The following is a 23,161-nucleotide window of genomic DNA, read 5'->3' on the forward strand; positions in this document are numbered from 1 at the left end:
TGCAAGCTGCACGTTGCACGTTGCACGTTGCCTGCTTTTAGGCATTTTTTGCAAGAGTTGCACTTTTGAGCGGCGCGACGCTGCTGCGTGCTGTTTGTTGTTGTTAAATTTTTTATAAAATTCGCATAAAAAGCGCATTTGCTTTGCATTCTTATTTTACAATTTTTTACTGAGGCATTTATTTAGGTTTTTTTTTTGTATTTTAATTTCTTAATTAGTAGCCTTTGTGGCAGTCGAGGGTTAGGGTGCGTTCGTAAGGGTGGCCGCCACGCTCAAAAGGGCAGCAGCTTTTCAAATTAATCAAATTGAAATGGTTTGGCATTAGGCTGTTGCCCTGTTTGATCCATGCAGCCCAGCAGCCCACGCAATCGGGCCAAAAACTATTTAAAATCTAATTTGCATTCTCAACTTTTGGCGAAAACAAACCAAAATAAAAGAGAAGCAAATGTGAACGCGAACGCATTTCAGCAAATTTCTTGGCGCAGCTCAAAATCCAAACTCAAAATTTGTCATAAAACTTTGACAGACAAAAAAGTTGCCAAAGTTGTTGTTGCTGCTGCTGCTGCTGAGAAGAGCTCTATGCGAAATTAGCCAAAAATCAAGTATTAAAAGGGAGCTGCGCAAGCAAAGCAAATGAATGTGTTTTATTTATGCTCGGCATGTTGCGTGTCGATTTTCTTTGCTTCCAAATATTCAAATTTCAGATTCATGCATTTATTAGCGAAGCCAAAGGCAGCCATCGCCGTCCTTGCCACCACCACCGCCCACCCTCATATTTGGTTGCACTTTTCGGGTTGGCTCCAGAACTTTTTAATTACCCTCATCAGTGAATTGCAATGTGCACTTGAGAGCTGCCAAGGAGCGGGCTTCGAGGCGGGTGTGTGGCGGGGCATGCGTTTCTGTGGTCGCCAAACCCGTATTTGTTGTACAAAAAAGTTTCCATTTCAGCCACAGGCGAACGTGGCATAAATTCGTGAACAGTTTGTTTATTTTGATGGAAATTGCATTTAATAACTATACCCAGCTGCATTTAACAGACTGCTAATAATTAATATTTATGTGCTGGCCGAGTTCAACGACTGCACCTTGAGCCTTGCACTTCCTGTTTGGCTCCTTAGGGATCCGGCCAGAGAAGCCAGGCATATAACACCAAAAAATTATGACGCAAATTTGCCAGAAATCTGCCACTTGCGATCTAACTGTGTCAGTGTGCGACAAACCGAAAGCGAAACTGAATGCATCCCGATGGCTATCTATGTGGCTAAGAGTGTGAAAAGCGTAATTCTAACGAGCACTTGGCAAACAGCTGGGCTGTCCACTGAAATGAGCCGATCTTATCTGTAATTGCTTTTTGGTAGAACAAACGACGAATACGCTTTCTCAAGAGGCTGTCATCTTGGGGCATGGCGACTGCAGCTGCTGTTGCACTTTAAGGAAATGACCCAAATTAGGCTTGGCTAGGAGAACTTTTTGCATTAGCATGCGGCGTACGGAATGCGGCATGCGGCATGCCACTTTGTCTTTAGCTTATTTTGAGGCAAACTTCAAGAAATCGACATTTGCTGTGCAAGTCAAGAAATCACGTAGCTGCAGCCACGCCCAGGTGCGTGTGTGTCTGCGTGTGTGTGTGCAGTATATTTTTCTCTCACATTTTATCTGCAAGCATATCACACACACACACACGCACACCCCTTCAGTCAAACACAAACACATGTGCAGAGCTGAACTCGTACTTCCGCTTCTTCGGCAGCGCCGGAGGCCAGCAAATCAGTTTTTCTTTCAATTTTTTTTTTTTCATATTTTATAATATTTGTCTCGCTGCTGATTTGTCGCACGCGTTGAATTTATGATTATGCCGCCAGCGGGGCATATGAGCATGTGTAAAAATCATTTTTCAAATAAAAATTCAAACTCACATTGAAGTGGCATTAATTATGCGTAAATGGGCTTAATGCATCAATTAATCAAATCAAAGGCGACGCTGCCTGCCACTGCGCCAGCCTCTGCCGGCGCACATGCAGTTTTCAGCCTTTGTAGTGTCACACAAAAGCGCGAGAGCTCGCTCCTCGTAAAAATCCAACTACGAACGTTGGCTCAACGGACTGGTCACTTCATGGGTTTGAGGTACGGCTGGGATGAGGGCGGGGAACTGGTGCAGTCAGATGCGGTCAGCTTACAGCTAGTGTATAAAATCCTGTTGCCGCCCGCAACGATGTGATGCGTTAAACTGTACAATAGCTGGCGCTAAACACATAGCGACACCTGGCGTCTGCGCTGTCAAACTTACATTTTGGTTTATGATCTGGGTAACGAGTGTGTTGCTACAGTTAACGCATGTACTCCACACTTTCCGACGGCATCTGTAGAGTTTGTGTCTTGGCTAACGAAGCATTGTTTTATTTTAACGAAATTGACTCCTCAACTGCCCGAAAAACGGTTGACGTTCAAATGGAGTTGCATGCAGGAGTGTTGTAGTCGGATGTGTATGACTTAAATGCAAAACTAAGTTTCCCTCTATTAATATATTTAGTAATAAATATCTCAACCGCTTCCTCTCTAGTTATTACGACAACCGAGCCAAAAAAAGTCACAGAAAGTGGAATAAAGAAAGTGACATAATATGATTGAACAATTTATAGGAAAGTTAATGTAAAAGCAAAAGAAACAAAAATATATATAGGTAGACAGTACTAGCGAAGAGAGTAAAGAGTAAGAGAGTGAAACAGAAAAAGATCAAAAGAAAACAAGTTATCGATTATCGGTTCAGAGATCGCCGCCTTCATACATACGGACAGACGGACTGACATACGGACATGGTTAGATTGACTCGGATATTGATGCTGAGCAATAATAAATATACTTTATGGTGTCGGAGGTGTTTTCGTTCTGCCTGTTACATATATTTGCACAAAACTTATATTATACATTATACCCTATTTACCCAATTTCAATGGGTTCAGGGTATAAAATAGAAATCATAGAAAGACATTTTAAAGTAATCATTGCCAGCCCTCAATATATGTTCTGAATGGGCTAAGTAAAAAAGAGTAAAGAATATTATAGGAAATGGGAAGAAGAGTGTCAGTGAGAGAAACGAGATAGCTGAGTGTATCTAAAGAACAGCAAATCGTCATTTGCTAAACTTAAATTTTTCTTAAATTCTAAATATATTAAAGTAGAAAATAGTTACTTCCTGCATGTTAATGATTACCTGTAAAAATGAAAAATTTATGATTGCATAAGGCTATTTCGTATTATGTGTGGGCGTCTTATTAATTATCATTTCTAGAAAAAGCTCGGGAAAGGGAAAATTTACTTTTTAGTTGTTTAAGCAGCCGTGTAAGCCAACGCTATTTTCAACTAATCCAAATTATATCCAGTTAAGCAGTTTCTGGAATTTGTTTCCATGGCCGAGAAACCCACAAGGTAAAAGCAACTAATGCACTTAAGAGCCAAACAACAAAGTTCATATGGTTGCCTTGGTGTCAGCCCTGCTGAAAGTCGTTGATTAAACAATGCAATGATTCAAGTCTTTCAACAAGCTCTTTGAACCATAAACCACATCCATTGGCAACACTTCATCACGAAGAACAGCGAAAGTGAGCGCCGGCCATTAGCCTCATTTATATTGCGTTGTCGTCCGCCCAGAACAGACGGGCACTCGGTGCCTATCGAATTGTACACCGATGAGGTTCAATGTGCTATGTTTGAGGCTCAATTATGTGTAAGCGACTAATTGTGCGCAAATTGGCCCCAAACATTAAAGACGTGCTTCTGAATGAGGCCACTTAAACCAATAATTAAAATTTAAGCACTATCAGATTTCCATGCTATTTGCAAATTCCAGGCATGCCGCAATCCCACAATTTCGCACAAATGTATGCTATGCTATTGTGGCGCACCGACTCGGTCAATTATTTGGGTTGTAAATCATCCTCCGCATCATTATCAAGGTCGGCGCGCTTGTCGATTCGCTATAATATCTTCTATCTTATTATATTTATATTTCTTATTATTATTATATCTTTCTTGTGTCGACAGATTTAATTGTTTGTTAATTAAATATGTAGGAATTTGTAATGCAATTTATTAATAATTATGATGATTATATATGAGTTAATTTAAAGCAGGCCTTGCTTATTTAAGTTTAAGCCACTTAACTTGCCATAGCGAATAGGATTAAGCTTTAACATATAATTTGTAGTACTTCCATTAACATTATAATCTTGTTGATAAAATTTTCATTCATGAAACACCAACACGCACAGACACCCTGTGAGCAAAGGCATATAGACCACATGCCATCACATAATAATTTTAATTAGGTTTATTCAAACAGAATCCTTTTCATTCAATTGTTCGAATTGTTGCTACCACTGAGTGCCTACCTACTGTTGTGCTGTTTGTGTTGCATGCAAACGGAACTTGGCGCCAGCACATCAAAGTGAAACGTGACAGACTTTAAGCCCAAGTACACCCAGAAATCTGGGTCATGCTCGACAATTACTAATTACTTTTACGCAGGAAATAGGTAAATTTCATTTGTCTTCACTGGATGTCGGCTTGAGTGTGCCTTCGCATTGCCATGACATACATCAGGCAGTGGAGGCATTAATGCCATTAATATGGTAGTACTGACAATGATTGCAGAGACGACTTCTTTTTTTTTATGTCCTTTCACATATGCAAAATAAATTGCAGCGTATTCGCAACTTAATCAACATATGGCAATCGAAGGCGTTTCTATTTATTTAATAGCTATACAAAAATTTAAGATATATATGTGTGCGTGCTGCGTTCATACATCAAACGACTTCGTGTACACACAATGTGCTCAGTATTAAAGCTATGAAAATTTTAACATACACTGCGAGAAAAAGTCTGGGGAGTTGTGCTTTAAGCACAAGCTGGGCAACAATTTTTAGATCTGGGTAGAAATTTAGTATTTAAGAACATTTTTAATATATCTTAGAGTTTTTTCATAATATATATTCGAATATCTTAAGATAACGCAAGTTTATAAGAAACATTTTTAAGTCAAACCCTACTTAATTAAAGAAAGAGTAACATTTCCTTTTTTTTATATAAAAAGTTTATTCACCCAATTTCACATCATTTAAATGTTATTATTTTACTCATGATTTGCAATTTTACCACTTTCATATGTTTATTTTAGCCATAAAGTTTCTTGTCTACTAAAATACACGTGGACGCTGTAAATAAAGTACATTCACACACAAGTACACTCAAACACACGTGTGAACACGTTCGTGTTCATATGTTTAAGAACAGTTGCGCAATATGCGCCACAGTTATCGTAAAACCGAGATTTACGCAAAAATATATAGTCTATCCATAAGGTTACACATCGAAATGATTAGCGATTTGGGTATTATAAACAACAATAAACGCGACGTTTTAATATCTAAGTCTACGTCTGGCGCTGAAAATAAACCAAGTCCACAAACAAACAGGCAGAAACAGAAGCAGGCTTGAAGCACTTCAACAGGTGCTCCATGATATACAGGTAAACGAGCTGTCATTCAAGCGTGGGCACAAAGCAAAGCTATTTTCATATGCTGGCTAATAGCTAAATAACAGGAATTTACTTCCATAACAGAAAGAAGCGAGCCATTCAGGTTCAAGAAAAATTAATTATATTTATTTTAAGAACCAAGCATTAGCTCTTTGCCTTGGCTGTGTTGCAGGCATCCACTTTGTACATCAGCTAAGCTTAAAGGGAATTTTGAACGTCTGCAACAATTGTTGTAGCCTTCGCCTGCTGTTGATATGACAGCATCTGAAATTAAGTGAAACACTGGCAGAGAGCTGCCTAGCACACCTGTTAAATCTATTGTAATCCAGCCAGACACCAAATGAGTTCAATTCGAGTGCATTGACAGGACAATGATGTTTCATTATCCGTAACTGTTGAATGCGCACAAAAAATAAGATTTATCAAATTTGTGCGTTATTGGTCAACAAACACAAACAGAATTGATTTATGTGCGCATCGCTGGCTTTTTGTAAACGCAATAAGTTTTAAGCAAACTAGTTTAAGCAGAAATCTTGAAATATGTGTATCTCATTTTAGTTGCTGGGTTTTTAATTGTACTACAAATGCGTCTGCCTCAAAAGTTGGACAGAGTGAAACAAAGTCACGTTGTGGCAAGGTCACTGTCTGCTGAATAACACACCTTGGGGTCATAAAACAGACACACACACGCGCACAGCACGCAGGCAAGCGTGTATTGTCCATTGGCCGTAAACTATGGCGTTATGTATGAACGTCCTTGGTTAAGGACTCACAAGCTGCGAATATGCCACACACATATGCAGAAAAACTGGAGTATATTTTGTTTTAACTGGGGCAGCGTGACTGACTAATAAAACTAATTAAAAACGAAACAGTAAAGAGTGCGGCAAAGGTATGAGAAACTATGCAGCATCGACTCATAATCGCATTATCGCATAGGCAGCAGCTGCCCCTGCTGGCGTATGCTTATTATGTGGGGCAGCTATGAAATATAATAATTAACTGCAGGGCAGCGTAACTTGTTCCTGACACAGATTGATGACACATACAGAATCGAGACTTAGGCTCTTAGCTATTTACCTGAATATCTAATAATACGTAATGGCCAAATCGTTTGTCTCTATAATAACAAAGTTGTGTGTGACGCAACTGAATTGCAGCTGATTATAATTAATAATTCCGAATAATCGGCTTTAGGCAAGAAAGGGGGCAAATGCATTGCGCATACGCCACCTTGTAAATGGAGCATGTTGCAAATGACAAAAGGACAGAGCATATATTAAGGGCTAGGGGAATTCTGACTTCTACATAAATTTGCAAGCATGCTTGGGTATCCGTTAATAAAGCCGGCAAAGTTTTCTTTTAAAATATAATTAAACACTCGCTCTGATTAAATTTTGGTATTCGTGTTAGGATAAGCTGAAAATTGTATCTAATTATCGCTCTCTACTTTTGATCAACAGTGCATTCAATTAGGTCTCCATGCGGTTGAGTAGTCAAATAGGAGGGCACATACCTTCGGGCAAATCTCCCACAAAAATAACGTATACGACCCGAATATACACAAATGCTGTCAACCTGTGGTTCACAAAAAGAAAAAGAAAATACACAAAGCACCGCTGTACGCCAAGAATGGGTTTCCTTTGTTTAATGAAAAACGTTTAATATTTTTTCGCCAAGGCAAACAGAACTGTAAAGTCAAGTTCTCCCACTCCAGAAATGCCAAACTCGAGGCACTTGTCGCCAAAAAGAAGGGCGAACAATTCCCAAAGCCAAATTTCTGGGGAAATGCGTTTTAAAAATGAAAAACATTTTTTTTGCAGGCAATAAATTTCAAACAAAGGTTTAGTTATAAGCATAAAAATAAATAAATAAAATAAAATGTATGAAAAAGTTATAAAAAAAAAAATAGAAGTGCCCAAAAGTAAAAGCGAGCTACGCAGAAAAAAAATTTAACTGACCGCAAGTTAGATTCAGGTCTTTTTTATTCTACTATTTAAAGTTATTTTCTTTTTTTTCTAATGCTGTATAGCGAAACATTTTGCCTTTGTCGTGTTACATGCACGGCAATTTTCATTGTTGACTGGAAAAACAATTGCCCAACGTGCATTAAATTTGCCGCCAACGAGTTGTTAAAATTTTTTACATTTTCTAGGGAAATTCTATTTAGTTTTGCAACGAAATTAAAGCCGGTACGCTTACCAATGTATTATGGATACAATGCCCTTAATGAATTATGCGCATGCATTGTACAAAAATACAACCGTATAAAATTTATATAATATATTTATTATAATTACATACGCAACGCATATTTTGTGTATTCTCAGAAAAGGGGAATGGCATGGCATGGCATAAAGTAAAATACTTAATACATGTACAAGTTGTATTGGCTTTCTGTCATCTGCATTTCAAATAAATTTAACAAAAATCCCGCAAAGCGGAAATTAACACAAATATTTGAGATCGCCCGATGCCTATCAATTAATCATTGCAAATAAATTTCCGGCTGTGTGCTGTGATATTAAATTAAATTGAGTTCACAGTTCACAAAAAGACGTGACTGTATTAACATTAACCTCATTCACACTCAATAGAAATTAAAGCGACGACAAATAAATCATTGTGTTCTTTCAGATAAATTCCGCAATGGAGCAAAAGTGAAGCGCAAAACATTTGCCCCAGCGCACTTTAAAGGCTAGACAAATTGTGCTGAACAAAGGGAAACTACGCTCGAAATGAAATTTAAGCCATGTTGCCTTGGCCGAAGCTAAAGAAATGTTAAAATTAAATCAAATTACAAACTGTATCGTTTTGTATTTTGTTCAATGTTTTTTCATTTTTTCCCCTTTTTCCTATTCTGGCATATTATTATTAATAGCCAAGAGTTGAAAATCACAAGTTAACGATTGCAATTAAATTTTAATTGGCGGTCAGAAATCAAATATCACCAAAATACTATTTCAGTAACTGCAAAATAAACTACGGGCTGCCAAATTTATATCTTTACCCAAATATTTTAAATATTTCTATTTGAAATGAAAATAAGCTGTGGTCAGTTAAGATTACAATTTTCACTATTTTCTAGCTAAACGATAGTTGAAATCAGTTTCAGCTCATCTTGAAAACTTGTTGAAAACTGCTGAAACCTTAAATAATAAATGCTTGACAGCAAAACATGTTCAAGCCACAAGTATTTTTAGCTCTGACTTCATAATGGCCACTAACATTTGCGGCTTAAAGCGGATTCTGCGTATTAAGTTAATGCATTTGTGAAATGTATGCTATGTAAATAAGCATTAAGCATACGCACTGTGGCCCAATTGCCACAGTCGCTCTGTTCGGCTCATTTAATGTTAAGCCCAAATAACTCGTCTTATGCAACTAACAAATACACCTACACATTCAAATATGCGCATTTATACATAATGTATCAGCATTATTGCTAAGAGTTTTTGTGCGCCCTCAGGTTACCTGGCTGGGGCCCTAGCATTGTTACATTTCACTTTTTACATGCGCTTCAATTGCGTTGCGACACTTGGAAAATTCTCCAAGCCAATGCTTTGACGAGATGTTTTCATTGTTATTTTTTTATATTATATTGTTGATATTTGCTTTATTTATTTGGCTTCTTCCTATGCTCCCATCAAATTGTCTACGGAATATCCGCATACTTGAACAAAAGGCAGCATTTGCTCCTATCGAAAAAAAGTAATAAAGAAAATTCAATAGGGTGCCTCAAACTGGCCTTTGTATGCAATTTGCGAGCTAGATTAGGCGTCTGCGTAAAATTGAAATTTTTTTACAAAATTGAAATCTGAAGAAGCAGTATGTGAAGATATATTAAAAGGGCTGCATAAGAAAACAGATATATATCACGTGTATGTCTCAGCTTTGCAGCGTGCAGTCATATTTAGCACTGAAACCGATAGATTAAGTAGTTGTTTTCGAGAGTTCTTTAGGGAAAACTTTGCTGTTATGCAAATGCATGCACATGCAGCTCTTTACTGAACATATTTACAACCTATTATATATCCACATTGCATATTTCACAGTTGCCGTTAACCACAGTCGAACCGCCACGCCTCACGATCGTGTTGCGTCCATTGTTGTAACCCGGACGACTGACAACCACATTGCCGTTGTTGAAGCTGCGATACTCCTGACCATCTACATACACCGATTCACCGTTTGGATTGGGACCTATTAAGGCATGAGTTGAGTGCTTTGTGATTGAATGCTTGAATGCAACTAAAAACTTACAAGTCAAACAGACGCCGTTCACCACCACAGTGCTGGGATAAGCTGTAAATTGAGTATACGCCACAGTGGCAATTAGCATTAATCAAGTAGAAATCGCTGTAAATGCTCACCGCTGATCAGAGACGGCAGCAGTGCCAATAAGAGCAGTCCACACGTCAAGTACTTCATCTTAGATGCAGCCAACTGTTCCACTCACTTAATGCTTATATAGTTTTTTTTAAATGCCTTGTAAATTAAAAACGATTTGCATAATGTATGTGTACTAAATGTTATCGCTAACGGTTCAATAGGCGGCATTCAATAAACGATGCAATTGTGACGACTGCCAAGTGCGCTACTAGACATTGCTAAGCTGAATTATAATTGAAAGGGTGTATAAACACCCTTAGCCCTTTAGAATCGCATACTGAATATATGATAGGCAAGTCGCATCTGTTTGGCAATATACCCCACTTTGGTAGCATGCACAGTTGGGAAAAAGCACATTGATAGCCTCAAAGAAAAATAAATAAATAAAATTCCCCAAAAGAGCAATATATTTTGTTTAATAACAATACAGCACTGACAAACAGACTCTCCCACAAATTCTTGAACTTATTAAAAACTACTTTATTTAAAATTCAAGTGAAAACCTTATTTACATATTCAACATATACTAACTGCACAAAATTGTTTATGAGCATGAATGATTATTGTGATTCCAAAGAAGCCGGCCTTTCCCACAACAATGCAAATCAAAAGGTTTGCATTGGCTGTAACCAAAGCTTCAACCAATTGTCGTGACTATTCGAAAATGCATTTTCATTTGCTGCTCGGCCCCACTCGACGTAGAGCACTTCGATTAGCAGCTAGCTGAAGCTGAGCATTGTGCTTGTGTAATTATTGTTGTAATTGTTCTAGCGTCAACAACGACGCATCACATACAGAGAGTTAGTAAGTATTTACGTTTAAAACTGGGCATTTCCCCACTTTGATTAATATTTGTCTCTTACATACACACACACACGATAGTATATACCAGTTTCGGTTCACACTGGCGATAAGACGATCATTGAATTGCAAAAATAAAAAAGTCACACAGCGTACAAACAACGGCGTATAAAAGTCAGCAGCGCTTATGGCACCTAGCCAGACCCGTTTGGCACCTCAGTACACCAACAACTCAGCCAGGAACATGGTGAATTTTACAGCGGTTTTTGCGGTTTTTATGCTGTGCGCTTTCGGAATGACGGAGGCGGCTGTGTACATTGGTGGCGGATGTTATGACTGTAAGGGAATCGAATGCAAACAAGCGTCGCAACAAAATAATAACTAATAACTGACGACATTCACAGGTAATCCGCCCGGTGGTCAAGGGCCAGGCATATATACAGGCGGCGGCGGCCGCGGCAATGGCGGCGGCGGCAATGGCGGCGGCGGCAGCTACTACAACCCTGGAGCCGGTGGTGGTAATGGCGGCGGCAGCGGACGTCCGGTTTACTCGGGAAACTTTGGACCAAATGGTTATAATGGCGGAGGTGGAGGCGGGCGCTATAGCAACGGTGGCGGTGGCGGTGGCGGTGGCTACGGTGGTGGCGGTGGTTACGATGATGGCCTGACGCAAATCATAAGCGGCTAAAATCAGCTTAGTTTTTTAATAATCTCTATACATAAATAAAAACAAAAAACAAATGTGAATTACAATATTTTAACGGGAACTGCACACATAGCTCAATTGCAAAGTGTCGACAGCGTGCTTGAAGTTTTCCAATTAAAACAAAAATTTTCAATGTGGCTTCGTGACGTTTGAAACAAAAGTTTGTTGCATACACAACAAAAACTAATATGACGTTATCGCAATAAAAATATCAATTTTTAGTTTATTGTTGCACAATATATGCTCACATAAAGCTGGGATTCACCCCTTGTGATTTCCACATAAATTCCTCTTAAATCAAGTGTGCTTGGTTTAAAGATAAGAGAAGCAACCAAAAAGACTAAAGGTTAAGTGTAGGCAGGAATAAGCTGTACAAGCATTTTATACCCTGTAGGTACTCAAGCGATATATATCCGATGCTAGTAGCTGTTGATACGTAGCTTATACTGAAACATGTTATTCGTTTTTGCCTTACATCTGGCCGTAGCCTTTGACAATATATTGCTTATCAGTTATCAGTTATAGACTGCGAATGTCGAGCTGCTTGCTGAGCCATTTTAGTTACCCCACGAATCTCTAGATATTTTTGTTTTCCACTCAAAGCAATCAATAATATTGTTAAGGTCACAGCGTGCAATTTATTATTTTTTTTTGTTATTGTATTCTGTGTATGTGCACTTTGTAAGGGACACCTACACCGCAGATTATTGCGATTGAAATATATGAACTTATAATCAAAAGCATTTTCAGAGTGCAATCAACACGTTGAATATGACTTTTTGATTAGCACATTCAAATCAAAAATGCAATCAGGTTTCGGTGATAGACCAAATAATACTTCTCGTTTTTTACAAACTTTCAATTAAAAGTAGCTCCTTACAGCAATGATAATTGCTCTTGAGTAGACATTCATCATTTGCACACAGGTATGTTAAACTTGAGTCTGAAAAGCAATCAAACTATGGATTCCGAAAATTCAATAATATCTGAGCTATTCATGCCCAAACTAAGTTATTTCCAAGAAACCAATATTCAGGCTTTGCTATGCCCGTAATGCAAATAAGACCGCCGACCGATTTGGCTCAAAAGCCGGACACGTGCCTGGCAATTGAAGGCTCACAGCTTTGTTTCACACATATGCTGTCATGTTCGGTCAGCTCGCAATGGCAATTGAAATTGCCTACTAAGTCTATTCACGAGCTTTGATATACTTCCAAGTATGAACAATATTTTTTTACTTATATCCAATAGATAACTGCATTGAGAGTACAAAGTTTTCCAACACACTTTAAATTTAAGTTAAAAGCAAGTGTTTCGTAACTTATAGCTCACAGAGGCATTAATTTGCATTTATTCCAGGTGTTCCTTACCCAGCCCTAATTTAATTGCACAACCCTTTATGCTGCTAAAGTTTGCAACGTTATTAGGTTCATTAGCTTGATGAAAATCCAATTAGTTTGGCACTGTTGAAATCGAGACCGCATGACGCAAAGGTCAATGATCGATTGCACTTCATCATTATTATTAGTTCGCAGTAGAATGTACAGGAAAATCATCCAAAAAACATTTAGAAAATTGTGCTTTGAAAACTAGGCTGTGGAGAAGGGTTTGCAGTGTTCGAGTAGTAAAAGTCGAACAGGTTTCTTCCTATTTTCTAACAATATGAAAATTCAAATTTTCAACAAGAGATGTTACTTTTTATCCATTGCACTAATTGCACAATCCTCTTATGCCTCTTCTTTTTACACATTCGATGTGAAAGAGTATACAAATATTCCGCATACACATACATATATTCCTCTTTCTACTTGTGTAATTTGCCAGCCAGTGTGAGGTGCTTTCAGAGCTTGTTTAAAAGCATGAGAGAGGTCAGCAAACAAATGTGAAATTTCGTTCAAACATCGTTGTGTGCGGCTATGTGTGGGCGTGTGTTTATGTGTGTGCATTCAATGAAAAATTCAAAATCACAGTAAGCTTATGTTTTTCGAAGCATTCCATTCGGGAATCCGAATATACGTTTTTTCGTTTAATAAACGAAAAATTAATATGTGAGAATTTTACAATTCCAACTAAGTTGTAGTAAATCAATGAAATTTTACTATTTTCATGAATTCCATATTTTGGGTTGTTTATACTCCATGGACATTTGTTGCACACAAATACTCTCTGCTTTGGATTTGATTTGCCTGTTGCACTGAAATGTTAGAACATTGAAATAAGTTTAATTGGTTTTTGTTTTAGTGGGAAAACGGATTCCACAATGTTGTCGCCCCAGGCCTTTAATTCCATATCGAGTTGTGCATTTGCATGTTGCATTTTGCTGCACCCACAGCTGCAAGTTATCTTATTAATTAACGACTTTAATAGTAAAATGGATAACAATTGATAACTGGTTTTTACCTATTAACAACACTCCTTGCCGAACACAAAGTTCATGTTTTTAATAGTGCTTCGGCATTGCGCTACTCGAATGGCAAGAACATTCTGGGCACAAGGGCAACCATTGTCATCATAATGGGTCGCAAGTGTGTTGCAGAAACTATTAGTGTTAGTTCGCAATAAGAGCAACACAACAAAATTAATATCGATCCTTATTGAAAGCAACGAGACGACATAAATAAAATTCAGTTTTAAATTGCCTCACAAAGTTTAGTAACCTTAGACGCACCTCAACGCCAAACTCGTGCACAAAATATGCGAGGTATTTGAAAGCTACTTTTGTAGAGATATACGCTAGCCAAAAGTTATTTGGCTGCGTCAGAATATTTGCTTTCCATGCTAGATAGTTTGTTTGGCTGAAAGTTTGTCGTCAGATTTTAAATGGCCCGCCAAATACACAGAAAAACTTGTTGGAGATAAATGCCAGACAAACTTTGCAATTCTAAATTGCATTGAAGACGTGACCAATTTACCTTATCTAGAGAACAATCTTAAGCCCATGAACTGTGAGAGAAATATGCACTGACTTTACTTTAAAAATGGTTTTCAATCAATTCAACATATCACGTATACGCCATGTCAACTTTTATGGTGAAAAGTCGGTAGCTAAGTATTTAATGGGAATTTGCAGTTAAACGTAATGTGGATGTCTCACAACGAAAGTTAAATTTATTAAATTCACGAATATACACATAAATAGATAATATCCAGCTTAAAGACTAACAAGTGTCGCTGTCCGACCCAGTACCCGCCCACGAGAATCACACGCCCATCCACGAAAAGCTCAATGCTATGCATTTAAAATTGGACAACTAACACCACAACCAGCCACAGACCGAAGCCAATTTACGGTCTGATGGTATGTCGCAGGTAACGCAAACCCAGCACCATGGCCAGGGGAAAAATACTGCTCCTGATCCAGGCGATGCGCACTGAATGCGCACAAATGTCCTCCAGATGGCGACAGTTGCTGAAGTGCTTCTCATCCGACAACATTTTAGCGGTTTCGCGTGCAAACTCCGCCGAGTGCTTGTAGCATTTGTACCGTGCGCTATTGTAGATGCAATTCTCGTATGCGTAACGTGCACTGGAAGCAAGTGGCCAACAATTATTTCCCATCAGGCAATCCAAGGCTGAGATATTCAGCAGATGCTTACCAACAAAATTCCATGAATTTATCGCTAACATTGCGTGTGCTGTCGTGCAAATCATCTGTGAGTATGTTCTCAAAGTCCGTGGTGCAGCTTATCCAATCCACCTGTATATGTGTAAAGCAATCCTTGTGCCGCAGATAATCTGCAAGTGCAACATGGTTAAGAATAACTATTGCTATATAAACCTATTCACTTAGACTAACAAACATGCAGCTTAGACTATAACTAATTAGGTCCTTGATGATAAGATCGTTAAAATTCTAAGCTAGGTATTAACTATTTATTATGCCCTCTACTTGATATCGAGCGAGAATCTCAACTTTCAGTTTCTTGTTTAAGAAATGTTTAAAACTGAAAGCGACAAAAATAAAATACAAACAAAATGGGAGACAAGAATGAACAAAAAGTTTGGTTAAAAACATGTTTTGTTATCTAAAATAATATTTTTGCACTATTTTAAGTAATAATAAAAATGTTAATATGCACATTAATAAACTGAAGGTGACATAAGTTCGATAATTAAGTTTGGTTTTGCAGCAATATATAGAAAAAACATTCGTGGTAAATTAAATGTATACATATGTAACAATGTATTATTCTTAAAGTTAGCCAAGTGCAGATAAGTTGATGTGTTGGTTGGACACCCTTACCTCGCTGAAAGTCCTCGTCGGCACAAAACTTTTTGAAAAACTTTCGAGCGCCATCGACATTATTTTTAAACAAGTTGAGCTTTCGATTCTGTAGACAACGGGCTGAATAGGCATCAAAACATTTCATGCCACGGTTGAAAACCCTATAAATAAATTTGAATATTCATTATGCATATTTTATAAAGGTTTAATTTTAATTTATTAAAGGTCCATTAAAGTTTTTATGGACTTGGGTTTATTGTTTTATAAGAAACTTAAAAAAGTTATTAACTTGGATCTATTTTTTTTTTCTTATTTAATACCGTTGAAGCAGCTTTTGTCCTTATTAAATTTTAATTGGTGATCAAATTACAATGCTGCCTTCATAAATTGGGTTCCGCTCGCCAAATTAGGTTTTTCACGAAAATCAATATCGCCCATTACCGTGCTTATGCGAGACATAAGTAAAAAGTTTGTATTTATTTTCAACTTTGTTGTTCTTCTTGATTATTTGACACGATACTTAGCTTTAAGGGAGTCCAAAGTGAACCCTTTTAATCAAGGCAAAAACTTTGCGCACTTGGCCCAAGTTTGATAGAAAGGCCAGTAAGAACACTTATTAATTATGAACTCTTAGTATCTTTAGAGAGACGCTGCATCTGAGCGGCTAATCAATAATGTATTTCACTTAATGCTCCTGGCCAGGGATTTTTTTTTAGAGACAGTCACACGTTACATAGGCACTTTATGAGCTTATCTTGCGTGAATTTGAAATTCCGGCTAGACTTACTTGCACTTGGCAATGATCTCTTGCTTGCTGACGACAATCTTGGTATTCTGCAAAAACTCCATTAGGTGTGGCGGCAAATCCTTGAAGCATTCGTCAACCATCCTTTGTGTGCTGCCGCACTTATCCACATGAGCCAGAGCCGGCGGCTGCTGCTGCTGGGTTTCATTTAGTAAATCTGCCATGGCAACAAGCAGCATGCCACACCACAAAACTGATACAAATACTTTGCCGTGGTACATTATCGTCCTCTCTTGAATACACTTGTTGCTACGAGACTTTATTTTTTATGACGTTGTATGAATGAATCGAGTCCCGTACGCTTTTCGTCCTTGCGATTCGTCTGCTACCAAAGAACTGAGCCGGATTGGTCAATTCCATCTATTTTTAAGGCTCGCTAACAGAGCGCTGTTAAGTCGCTGTTAAATTGCTGATAAATACAGCGCATGCACCTTGGCGCCTGTTGCACGGGCTCCTCGGTTTGTTTACAATAAAAATGCGAGTCCACAGGCCTTTTTTCTCTAAGTGGAGAAGCTTACTCTACGCATAATTAAGTATTCGCAGTTTTAAATTGGGGCTTTTTATTAAATGATTATTTTTGCTGAAATGAAAAAATGCGAATATGTTTTCAATTTTTTGAGTGTTTACCATTTTTTAAATAAATAAATAAATAAATAAATATTTATTTAATATAAATAAAATAAAACTGAAAACATCTTAATTACTTGTGACAAGGACAAATATAAAAAAAAAACAACAATAATATAGCAAATTAACTTAGTCCGATTTTTTTCATTTGAAATCTTAATTCCGAACCCCAGAAGTGGATTTTGATAACGGGTTGGCGAAGCCCCGCTTGATGAGACAGACTTTGCCGCACATTACTGACCGGATTTATGTTTTGACATGGCCTTTTCGAAAAGGTCAGTCTGCACCACCGCAAAACAACGATGACGGGCCCGCAGCACATATGCAGGAGCATAAGATAGCTGAAAACGACATTGATATTCATTTCATTCAACAGGACTATGATGACTTCTGTGTGCCTACGGACTGAACATATGGTTTACGGCCTACTGAAAGTAACGCATACTATTAATTAACTGACTACCAGGCTGCACTTGGTGTACAAATTCAAGAGGGTTTTCAACGCAAGACATTAATTAAAAAGCTCATTTTGATTATTAATTTTTTTAAAAGGAAGCCTGAGTTTTGTTGAGTAAAAACTTGCGATACTTACCTGAATTAGGTTACCAACAAAAATTTGTATACTTATTTAAATCATGAAAATTTCTTTCAGGCTTATGCGATTCCTGCTAAGTCTGACTGAACTTTTCGCAGTCAAAACTTTTCTTGATTTTCTTAAGCTACATTTTGCCTTTATTTTGGCAGCAGACTTTAAAAGCATCAATGCTTTAAAACTGGTTTTGCTTTAGCCTTGCGCTGTGCTATCGTATGTGAATATGCAATCAATTTTGAAATAATAATACCATTGTTTATAGGCAAACCAGGTCTCAGTTGCATGCCGTATTTAAATTCAGGCGGTGAATCCTGCAAAAACAGAACAATTCTGCCGAATGTAACCCAGTGCGTACAATTAGGAGCATACAGAGCACATGTACAAGTTCTCGTGATTTCATTTGGCGTACGAATGCCTCTATTGTTTCATAGTTAGGCAGCATGCATGTGGGCGAGCTTCTCCATGGCCATATCCGTGCATATTTCATAGAACTCTCAATAATTCTGTACTGCATTATTGAGTCGCAACACAGTTCATATCACTGTTGACAAATGGTATTTTGTTATGCTGGACAACAACTCGATAGCACAGGCCTGTACGGGCCTAATTATCAGGCGATGCATGACAAAAATTTCAATCAATTGGCATTACAATGCGGGGCATTAAAATGTTTTTGTTTTTTTCTTTTTAGTTTTTTATAAACATTTATTTTATGCAAAAACTTGTACATAATTTAGTTTGATTTTATTACAGTTGTGTATATATGTATTTATTATTTGAACATATGTGGATAGATTTGCAAGATTTCAATGAATTTGCAATTTGTGTTTTATATTTGATGTTTTAAATTTAAATGAATGAATATTGTTTGAAATAAATTTTTCCCAATAACACAATACATACAACATTGAAATTTTTGCAATGTGCTTAAGCTTATTACTATGCACTATATGGTATATGTATATATAGTAGCTTTATTAAATTACTCACAATCATCAATTGAATTGAATTTCGAAATCGAACACGAAACCAAAATATCATCGAGAAGATTTGTTTTAGGCAGCACACCAAAAGATTTGACAATTTTGGCGGTGCTCATTGCTACGATTGCACGATTGCCGTTACTAAACATAAATATTATTTAAAATCGTATCTTCATTAAATACTTTTTCTTTAAATTATTTAATTTGTTGTAAGTATTGAGTATGTCGCTTCACATATTTATATTTCATATTATAATTTCATAATGTTGTGGCTGCTGCCTGTGATTTTTGCCACTTCTCCTTATTTCATTTACTCATTCATTTTTTTGTTTTTTTTTTTATTTATTTATTTAATTTTTTTTATGTTTTTTGATTTGTGCCGCTATAAAATTAATTTAACATTTAACTTAGATGCAATATGTTTGAAAGGCACACTAATTACATATTTGTTTCAATTGGTTTATTTAAATTTAGCTTCGTTAAAAGCCCAGCTGCATTTAAGAAAATTCTTTAATTTAAAATAAAACGTAGCCGTCTTTCTTTTGTACCATAATTTAAATGCAATTTCATTTTTATTTTTCTCTTTATGTTTAATAATATATGCATTTTGTTTTTAATCGCATACAGATATGATAGTTAGCTGTTAATGGGTCTAATGTGCTAAGAGTTCGCGCTTTAAAAAAAATATATAAATAAATATATAGAAAAAATGTACATAATCTTGCGTTTTATAACTTCTAACATTTATTTTAAATTAAAGAATTTCGGATGTGTTGTATATGCGGTATTTTGGTCAAAAATCTTTTACTCATCATGATTTATTTATTTAACATTGTTTTTTTCTTTCTGGTGTATAATACATTGTGCTTGAGCTCAATATTAACACTAGACATTAAAATTATTTAGGTTTTACTTGTACATTATTAATGAATGATATTCGTTACTTTTCATTAACTAAATATGGCTGTTACTTTTATTTTGTATTATTTAATAAGCACACGCGCTCACAATCAGCGCGATATATATACCTAATATTGATGTGTGTGTGTGTGTATGTGGGTGTAGAAAGAATATAACATAATCATAATCGAAATACTTCATTAACAAAGAATTTGCGTCAATTTAACAAAAATATACTCGCGTGCTGAATATTTTGTTATAATCTTAAATATTATCAGAGCATACAACAACTAATTGCCGCCTAATGAGTGGATGTGCGTCTGTGTGTGTGCGTGGGTGTGATTACATTTTAATTACACAGATAAAACAATTGTTTATGCTTAAAAAACTATAAAAAAGATTCTCCATCGTGTTGTTTGAAAAAAATACAATGTTATAAGAAACGTTTTGCAGATGAGATTCGGTAAATGATATTCTCTTTTTTGTTTTGTTTGTTTTTTTTTTTATAAACAAATAGATATTTGTTATATGCATAATGGGTGTATGCACGAGACTGCAGTTTAATTAAGTAATTTTTGTTCGCTGAACTTTTCACTATGTACTATAACTTATAAGTTGTTAATAGATAATAATTATGTGTGTTCTTTTCTCCTTCGTTTACTTTTATTAATTTAATCTAGAAACTATGTTTGATTTGTTATTGTAATTGTTTGTTTCGTTTTGTTTGCTGGCTGGCAAAACGCAACAGAAATGGCCACAAGATTCAATACATTATTTTCTGCTTCTTCTTGCTGTTGTTGTTGTTGTTGTTGTTGTTTGCAGTCGCAGATGCTGCTGATGCATTGAGATGAGTGCTGCAGGCGCAAGCAACAGGCCACAGACTTTGAGTGGATATGTTTTTATAGAGCATATGCATGCGTTCTTTTATGTTGTGCGTGTGTGGTGTGAGTTGTGTGTTATTTTAGTAGTTGTCAGTGACAAGTGGGTCTTGCACAACTTGCAATTAGCATTTCACATTCCATACAAAATGGCACACAGTGCTAAGAGTTACTACCATTGCCACACTGCTCCCGCTTCCGTTTCTGCTCCCACAGCTGGTCCTCTTATTGTTGATCTTAGTACATCATATGCGAATCTCTTGCTGCTGCTTCCTGGCTGTGTCTCAATTGTAGGTGCATCTATCGCATCTATCCAAAATGCAGGCGGCAGACGGCAGGCGTTAGGCATTTTATTATAAATTTTGTGGTTTTTGTGTTTTTTTTTTTATGCATTTTTTAATGTGTATTTGAGATGTTTTGTTGGCAGATTTTGGTTTAGATTTGTATATATATTTTTTTTTTGGTTAGCATGTAAATAAAAGAAGTCATAGAAATGGAAATTGAGTTTTAATAAATGGTTAGCAGTTAGTTATATCGTTTTTTTTTTCGTAAAATACCTAGCAAAAAAAAACATAGATGTTTTAATATGCGAATTATGAGCACAAAAAGTTACTAAATGAAAGCGGGCATATATTATGTATGTATGTACTTGTCTTTAAATGTGGAACAATAAATAGATAATTAAGAGCAGGGCACACGACATGCAGGCCAAGATTTCAATACCTCACAGACTTTTAGTAACTTTTTACTTCGAATATACAAACTAATAAAAAAAATTAATTAAATAAAAAAAAGGTGCGTTTGTACTTAAAAACACTCTTCGAGTTGAAAAGGACAAACACATACGCAATAAAAATCGTAGACAGTGCAAATCTAAGTGTTTGAAATTTTTAATACGTTATTAAAGAAACATTTAATGGTTATTAAAGTCGCTTAAGGAATTTGTCGAGTAATTTACAAAACAACGTAAAAGTTTTTTATTTATTTACTAGTTTTTATTTTTATTTTTTCGTTTTTTTGTGTTTTTGTTTGTTTTGTTTTTACTTTTGATTTCTTTGTTTAGTTAACTTGGCCTTTGGTTAGTTAAAATTAGCAATAATATTACATCACATATCATTTGATATTTATATGGTTTTTATACATATGTAAATGCTATAGAGTATCAAATTTAAAGATTAGAGAAAATATAAAAAATAAAATTGCAGGTGCATTGGCTGTCAATTTTTTAAATAATAAATTGTTCGAAAAATGCCAAGGTAAAGCGTTATTTACATTTGTTTTTTTTTTTAATAATTGTTTATACATAATAAAATGGTGTGTTTTTGGTTTCTTGTTTAGCATCAGCCAAAGGGAGTTTTTTCTTTTGCATATCACGAGTTAATTTTGATTTTTTTTAATCTCATAATCAGACATTCTTCAGCATGGCATTAGAACCAATTTAGTAATTGTATTTGTATAGGTCTGTATACGAGTTGATTGTGTACATGTATATGTGTTCAGTTCTGTGTGTGCGTGTGTGTTTTTGTTTGTTTTGTGTTACAGGAGTTGTAAGCAAATGCATATGCAATTTTATAAAACGTTACACAAATATTTCATCTTACTATGCTAGAGAGATATTAAACATATGTATTACTGATACCAGAACCGTTAAGCTTATAAATTAAGTCTGTTAAATACACATCAAGATAGTTTACGTATATAAAATGTATATGCGGTAGTAGGTGGAGATTGTTTTTTGCTTTATTTAAAGATTAAACTGTTTCTGGCGCAACATTTGCATATTGTTTATTAATTAATACTAGAGTGTGCGTGTAATTATGTACGAGTATAGAAGTGAGACAGACGTTAAGCACAGAGTTATGCCCCGGACTAGTATGTGGTAGTGGTTGGTGTTGGTGGTGGTGGTGGTTTTGGTAGTAGTAGTAGTAATAGTAGTACATCAGGCCCCACGCTGGCTAGGATTGTGCGTACACAGAGCTTACAGCTAAAGTTAAGTTCTTAAGTTAGGGCACTAGAGTTGCAAACAAAAGTTAAGTGTTTTAATTTTTTTCATTTTCTTGATTATAATATGCATTTCTTCTTCTTTATGGTGATCAATGAGTTATGTGAGACGAAGTAGGAAGTGTTTTGGTTAAGTTCAGAAAGCGTTAGATTAAAACGACTGAAGAGTTTTACGCATACCCAGAGGGCATTCACGGCTCGAAGTAGAAGTGAAATTATAAGACTTGTTATACTTTTTTTTGTTGTTGTTTGTTGGTTTTGTTTTTTGTGTTCGGGTTGCACTTCAACAAAAGTCATTGATCTTTATTCTGGTACACTTTCGGTTCAATTGCAACATACATTTTAAATGATATACAAGGTAAACACTACAGACTAACAGGGCCTTAAAATCTAAATACACATATAAAATTCATAATAGATAATATAATAATAAAAATAATTATATATGGCTTAAGAAAAAGTAATACAAAAAGTACTAAATTGCTTTTACTTTCGAGTTTGCAGTAGAAATTGATTTTCGAATTTCTTACCCATATCTTCTTTTTTTTTCTTTTTTTTATCTCATTTAATTTTTTTATTCTTTTCGTTTTTGTAAAACATCAAAGGCACAAGTCAACGTCGTCAACAAAGAAATAAAATAAACTAACAAAAATATAAAAACAACGTAATTTTTTTTATATCGTTTAGCAGCTTTAAGCGGCTTTTCTTGTCTATT

The 23,161-nt window shown here is 36.0% G+C and overlaps 4 protein-coding genes across 12 annotated transcripts in view; 1 reads left to right on the plus strand and 3 right to left on the minus strand.

Annotated features, from left to right (window-relative positions):
* Window positions 1-9,490: 9,490 nt before the first annotated feature.
* Window positions 9,491-10,009, minus strand: BomBc3 (Bomanin Bicipital 3). Its single transcript, XM_064696607.1, has 3 exons — window positions 9,910-10,009; window positions 9,800-9,841; window positions 9,491-9,739 (listed from the first exon to the last, which is right to left on the minus strand). Exons 1-3 carry the CDS (start codon window positions 9,965-9,967, stop codon window positions 9,564-9,566), a joined length of 276 nt encoding a protein of 91 aa, XP_064552677.1. The 5' UTR covers window positions 9,968-10,009; the 3' UTR covers window positions 9,491-9,563.
* Window positions 10,010-10,901: 892 nt separating this feature from the next.
* Window positions 10,902-11,476, plus strand: BomT3 (Bomanin Tailed 3). The gene is made up of 2 exons (XM_064696623.1): window positions 10,902-11,067; window positions 11,134-11,476. Exons 1-2 carry the CDS (start codon window positions 10,917-10,919, stop codon window positions 11,415-11,417), a joined length of 435 nt encoding a protein of 144 aa, XP_064552693.1. The 5' UTR covers window positions 10,902-10,916; the 3' UTR covers window positions 11,418-11,476.
* A 3,047-nt stretch (window positions 11,477-14,523) lies between these two features.
* On the minus strand, window positions 14,524-16,990 carry LOC135438537 (uncharacterized). The gene is made up of 4 exons (XM_064696880.1): window positions 16,448-16,990; window positions 15,679-15,821; window positions 15,032-15,170; window positions 14,524-14,961 (listed from the first exon to the last, which is right to left on the minus strand). The coding sequence occupies exons 1-4, from the start codon at window positions 16,684-16,686 to the stop codon at window positions 14,721-14,723; spliced, it is 762 nt and encodes a 253-aa protein (XP_064552950.1). The 5' UTR covers window positions 16,687-16,990; the 3' UTR covers window positions 14,524-14,720.
* Window positions 16,991-18,952: 1,962 nt separating this feature from the next.
* Window positions 18,953-23,161, minus strand: part of how (protein held out wings) — a 39,181-nt gene continuing 34,972 nt past the window's right edge. For 6 of the 9 annotated variants that reach the window (XM_064696489.1, XM_064696488.1, XM_064696491.1 and 3 more), the window contains exon 9: window positions 18,953-20,754. Coding sequence is in view for 2 of the 9 variants with exons in the window: in XM_064696487.1 (XP_064552557.1) it covers window positions 20,618-20,745 (128 nt within the window). In the remaining 7 variants the exon portion in view is untranslated. The remainder of the gene's footprint in view (window positions 20,755-23,161) is intronic. The other 3 variants (XM_064696487.1, XM_064696483.1, XM_064696485.1) reach the window with 2 other exon arrangements.

This window comes from Drosophila montana, unplaced genomic scaffold (assembly GCF_035044405.1).
Source record: "Drosophila montana isolate Dmon_TW-CO22-7 unplaced genomic scaffold, ASM3504440v1 contig_3848_1, whole genome shotgun sequence".
Classification (NCBI taxonomy): domain Eukaryota; kingdom Metazoa; phylum Arthropoda; class Insecta; order Diptera; family Drosophilidae; genus Drosophila; species Drosophila montana.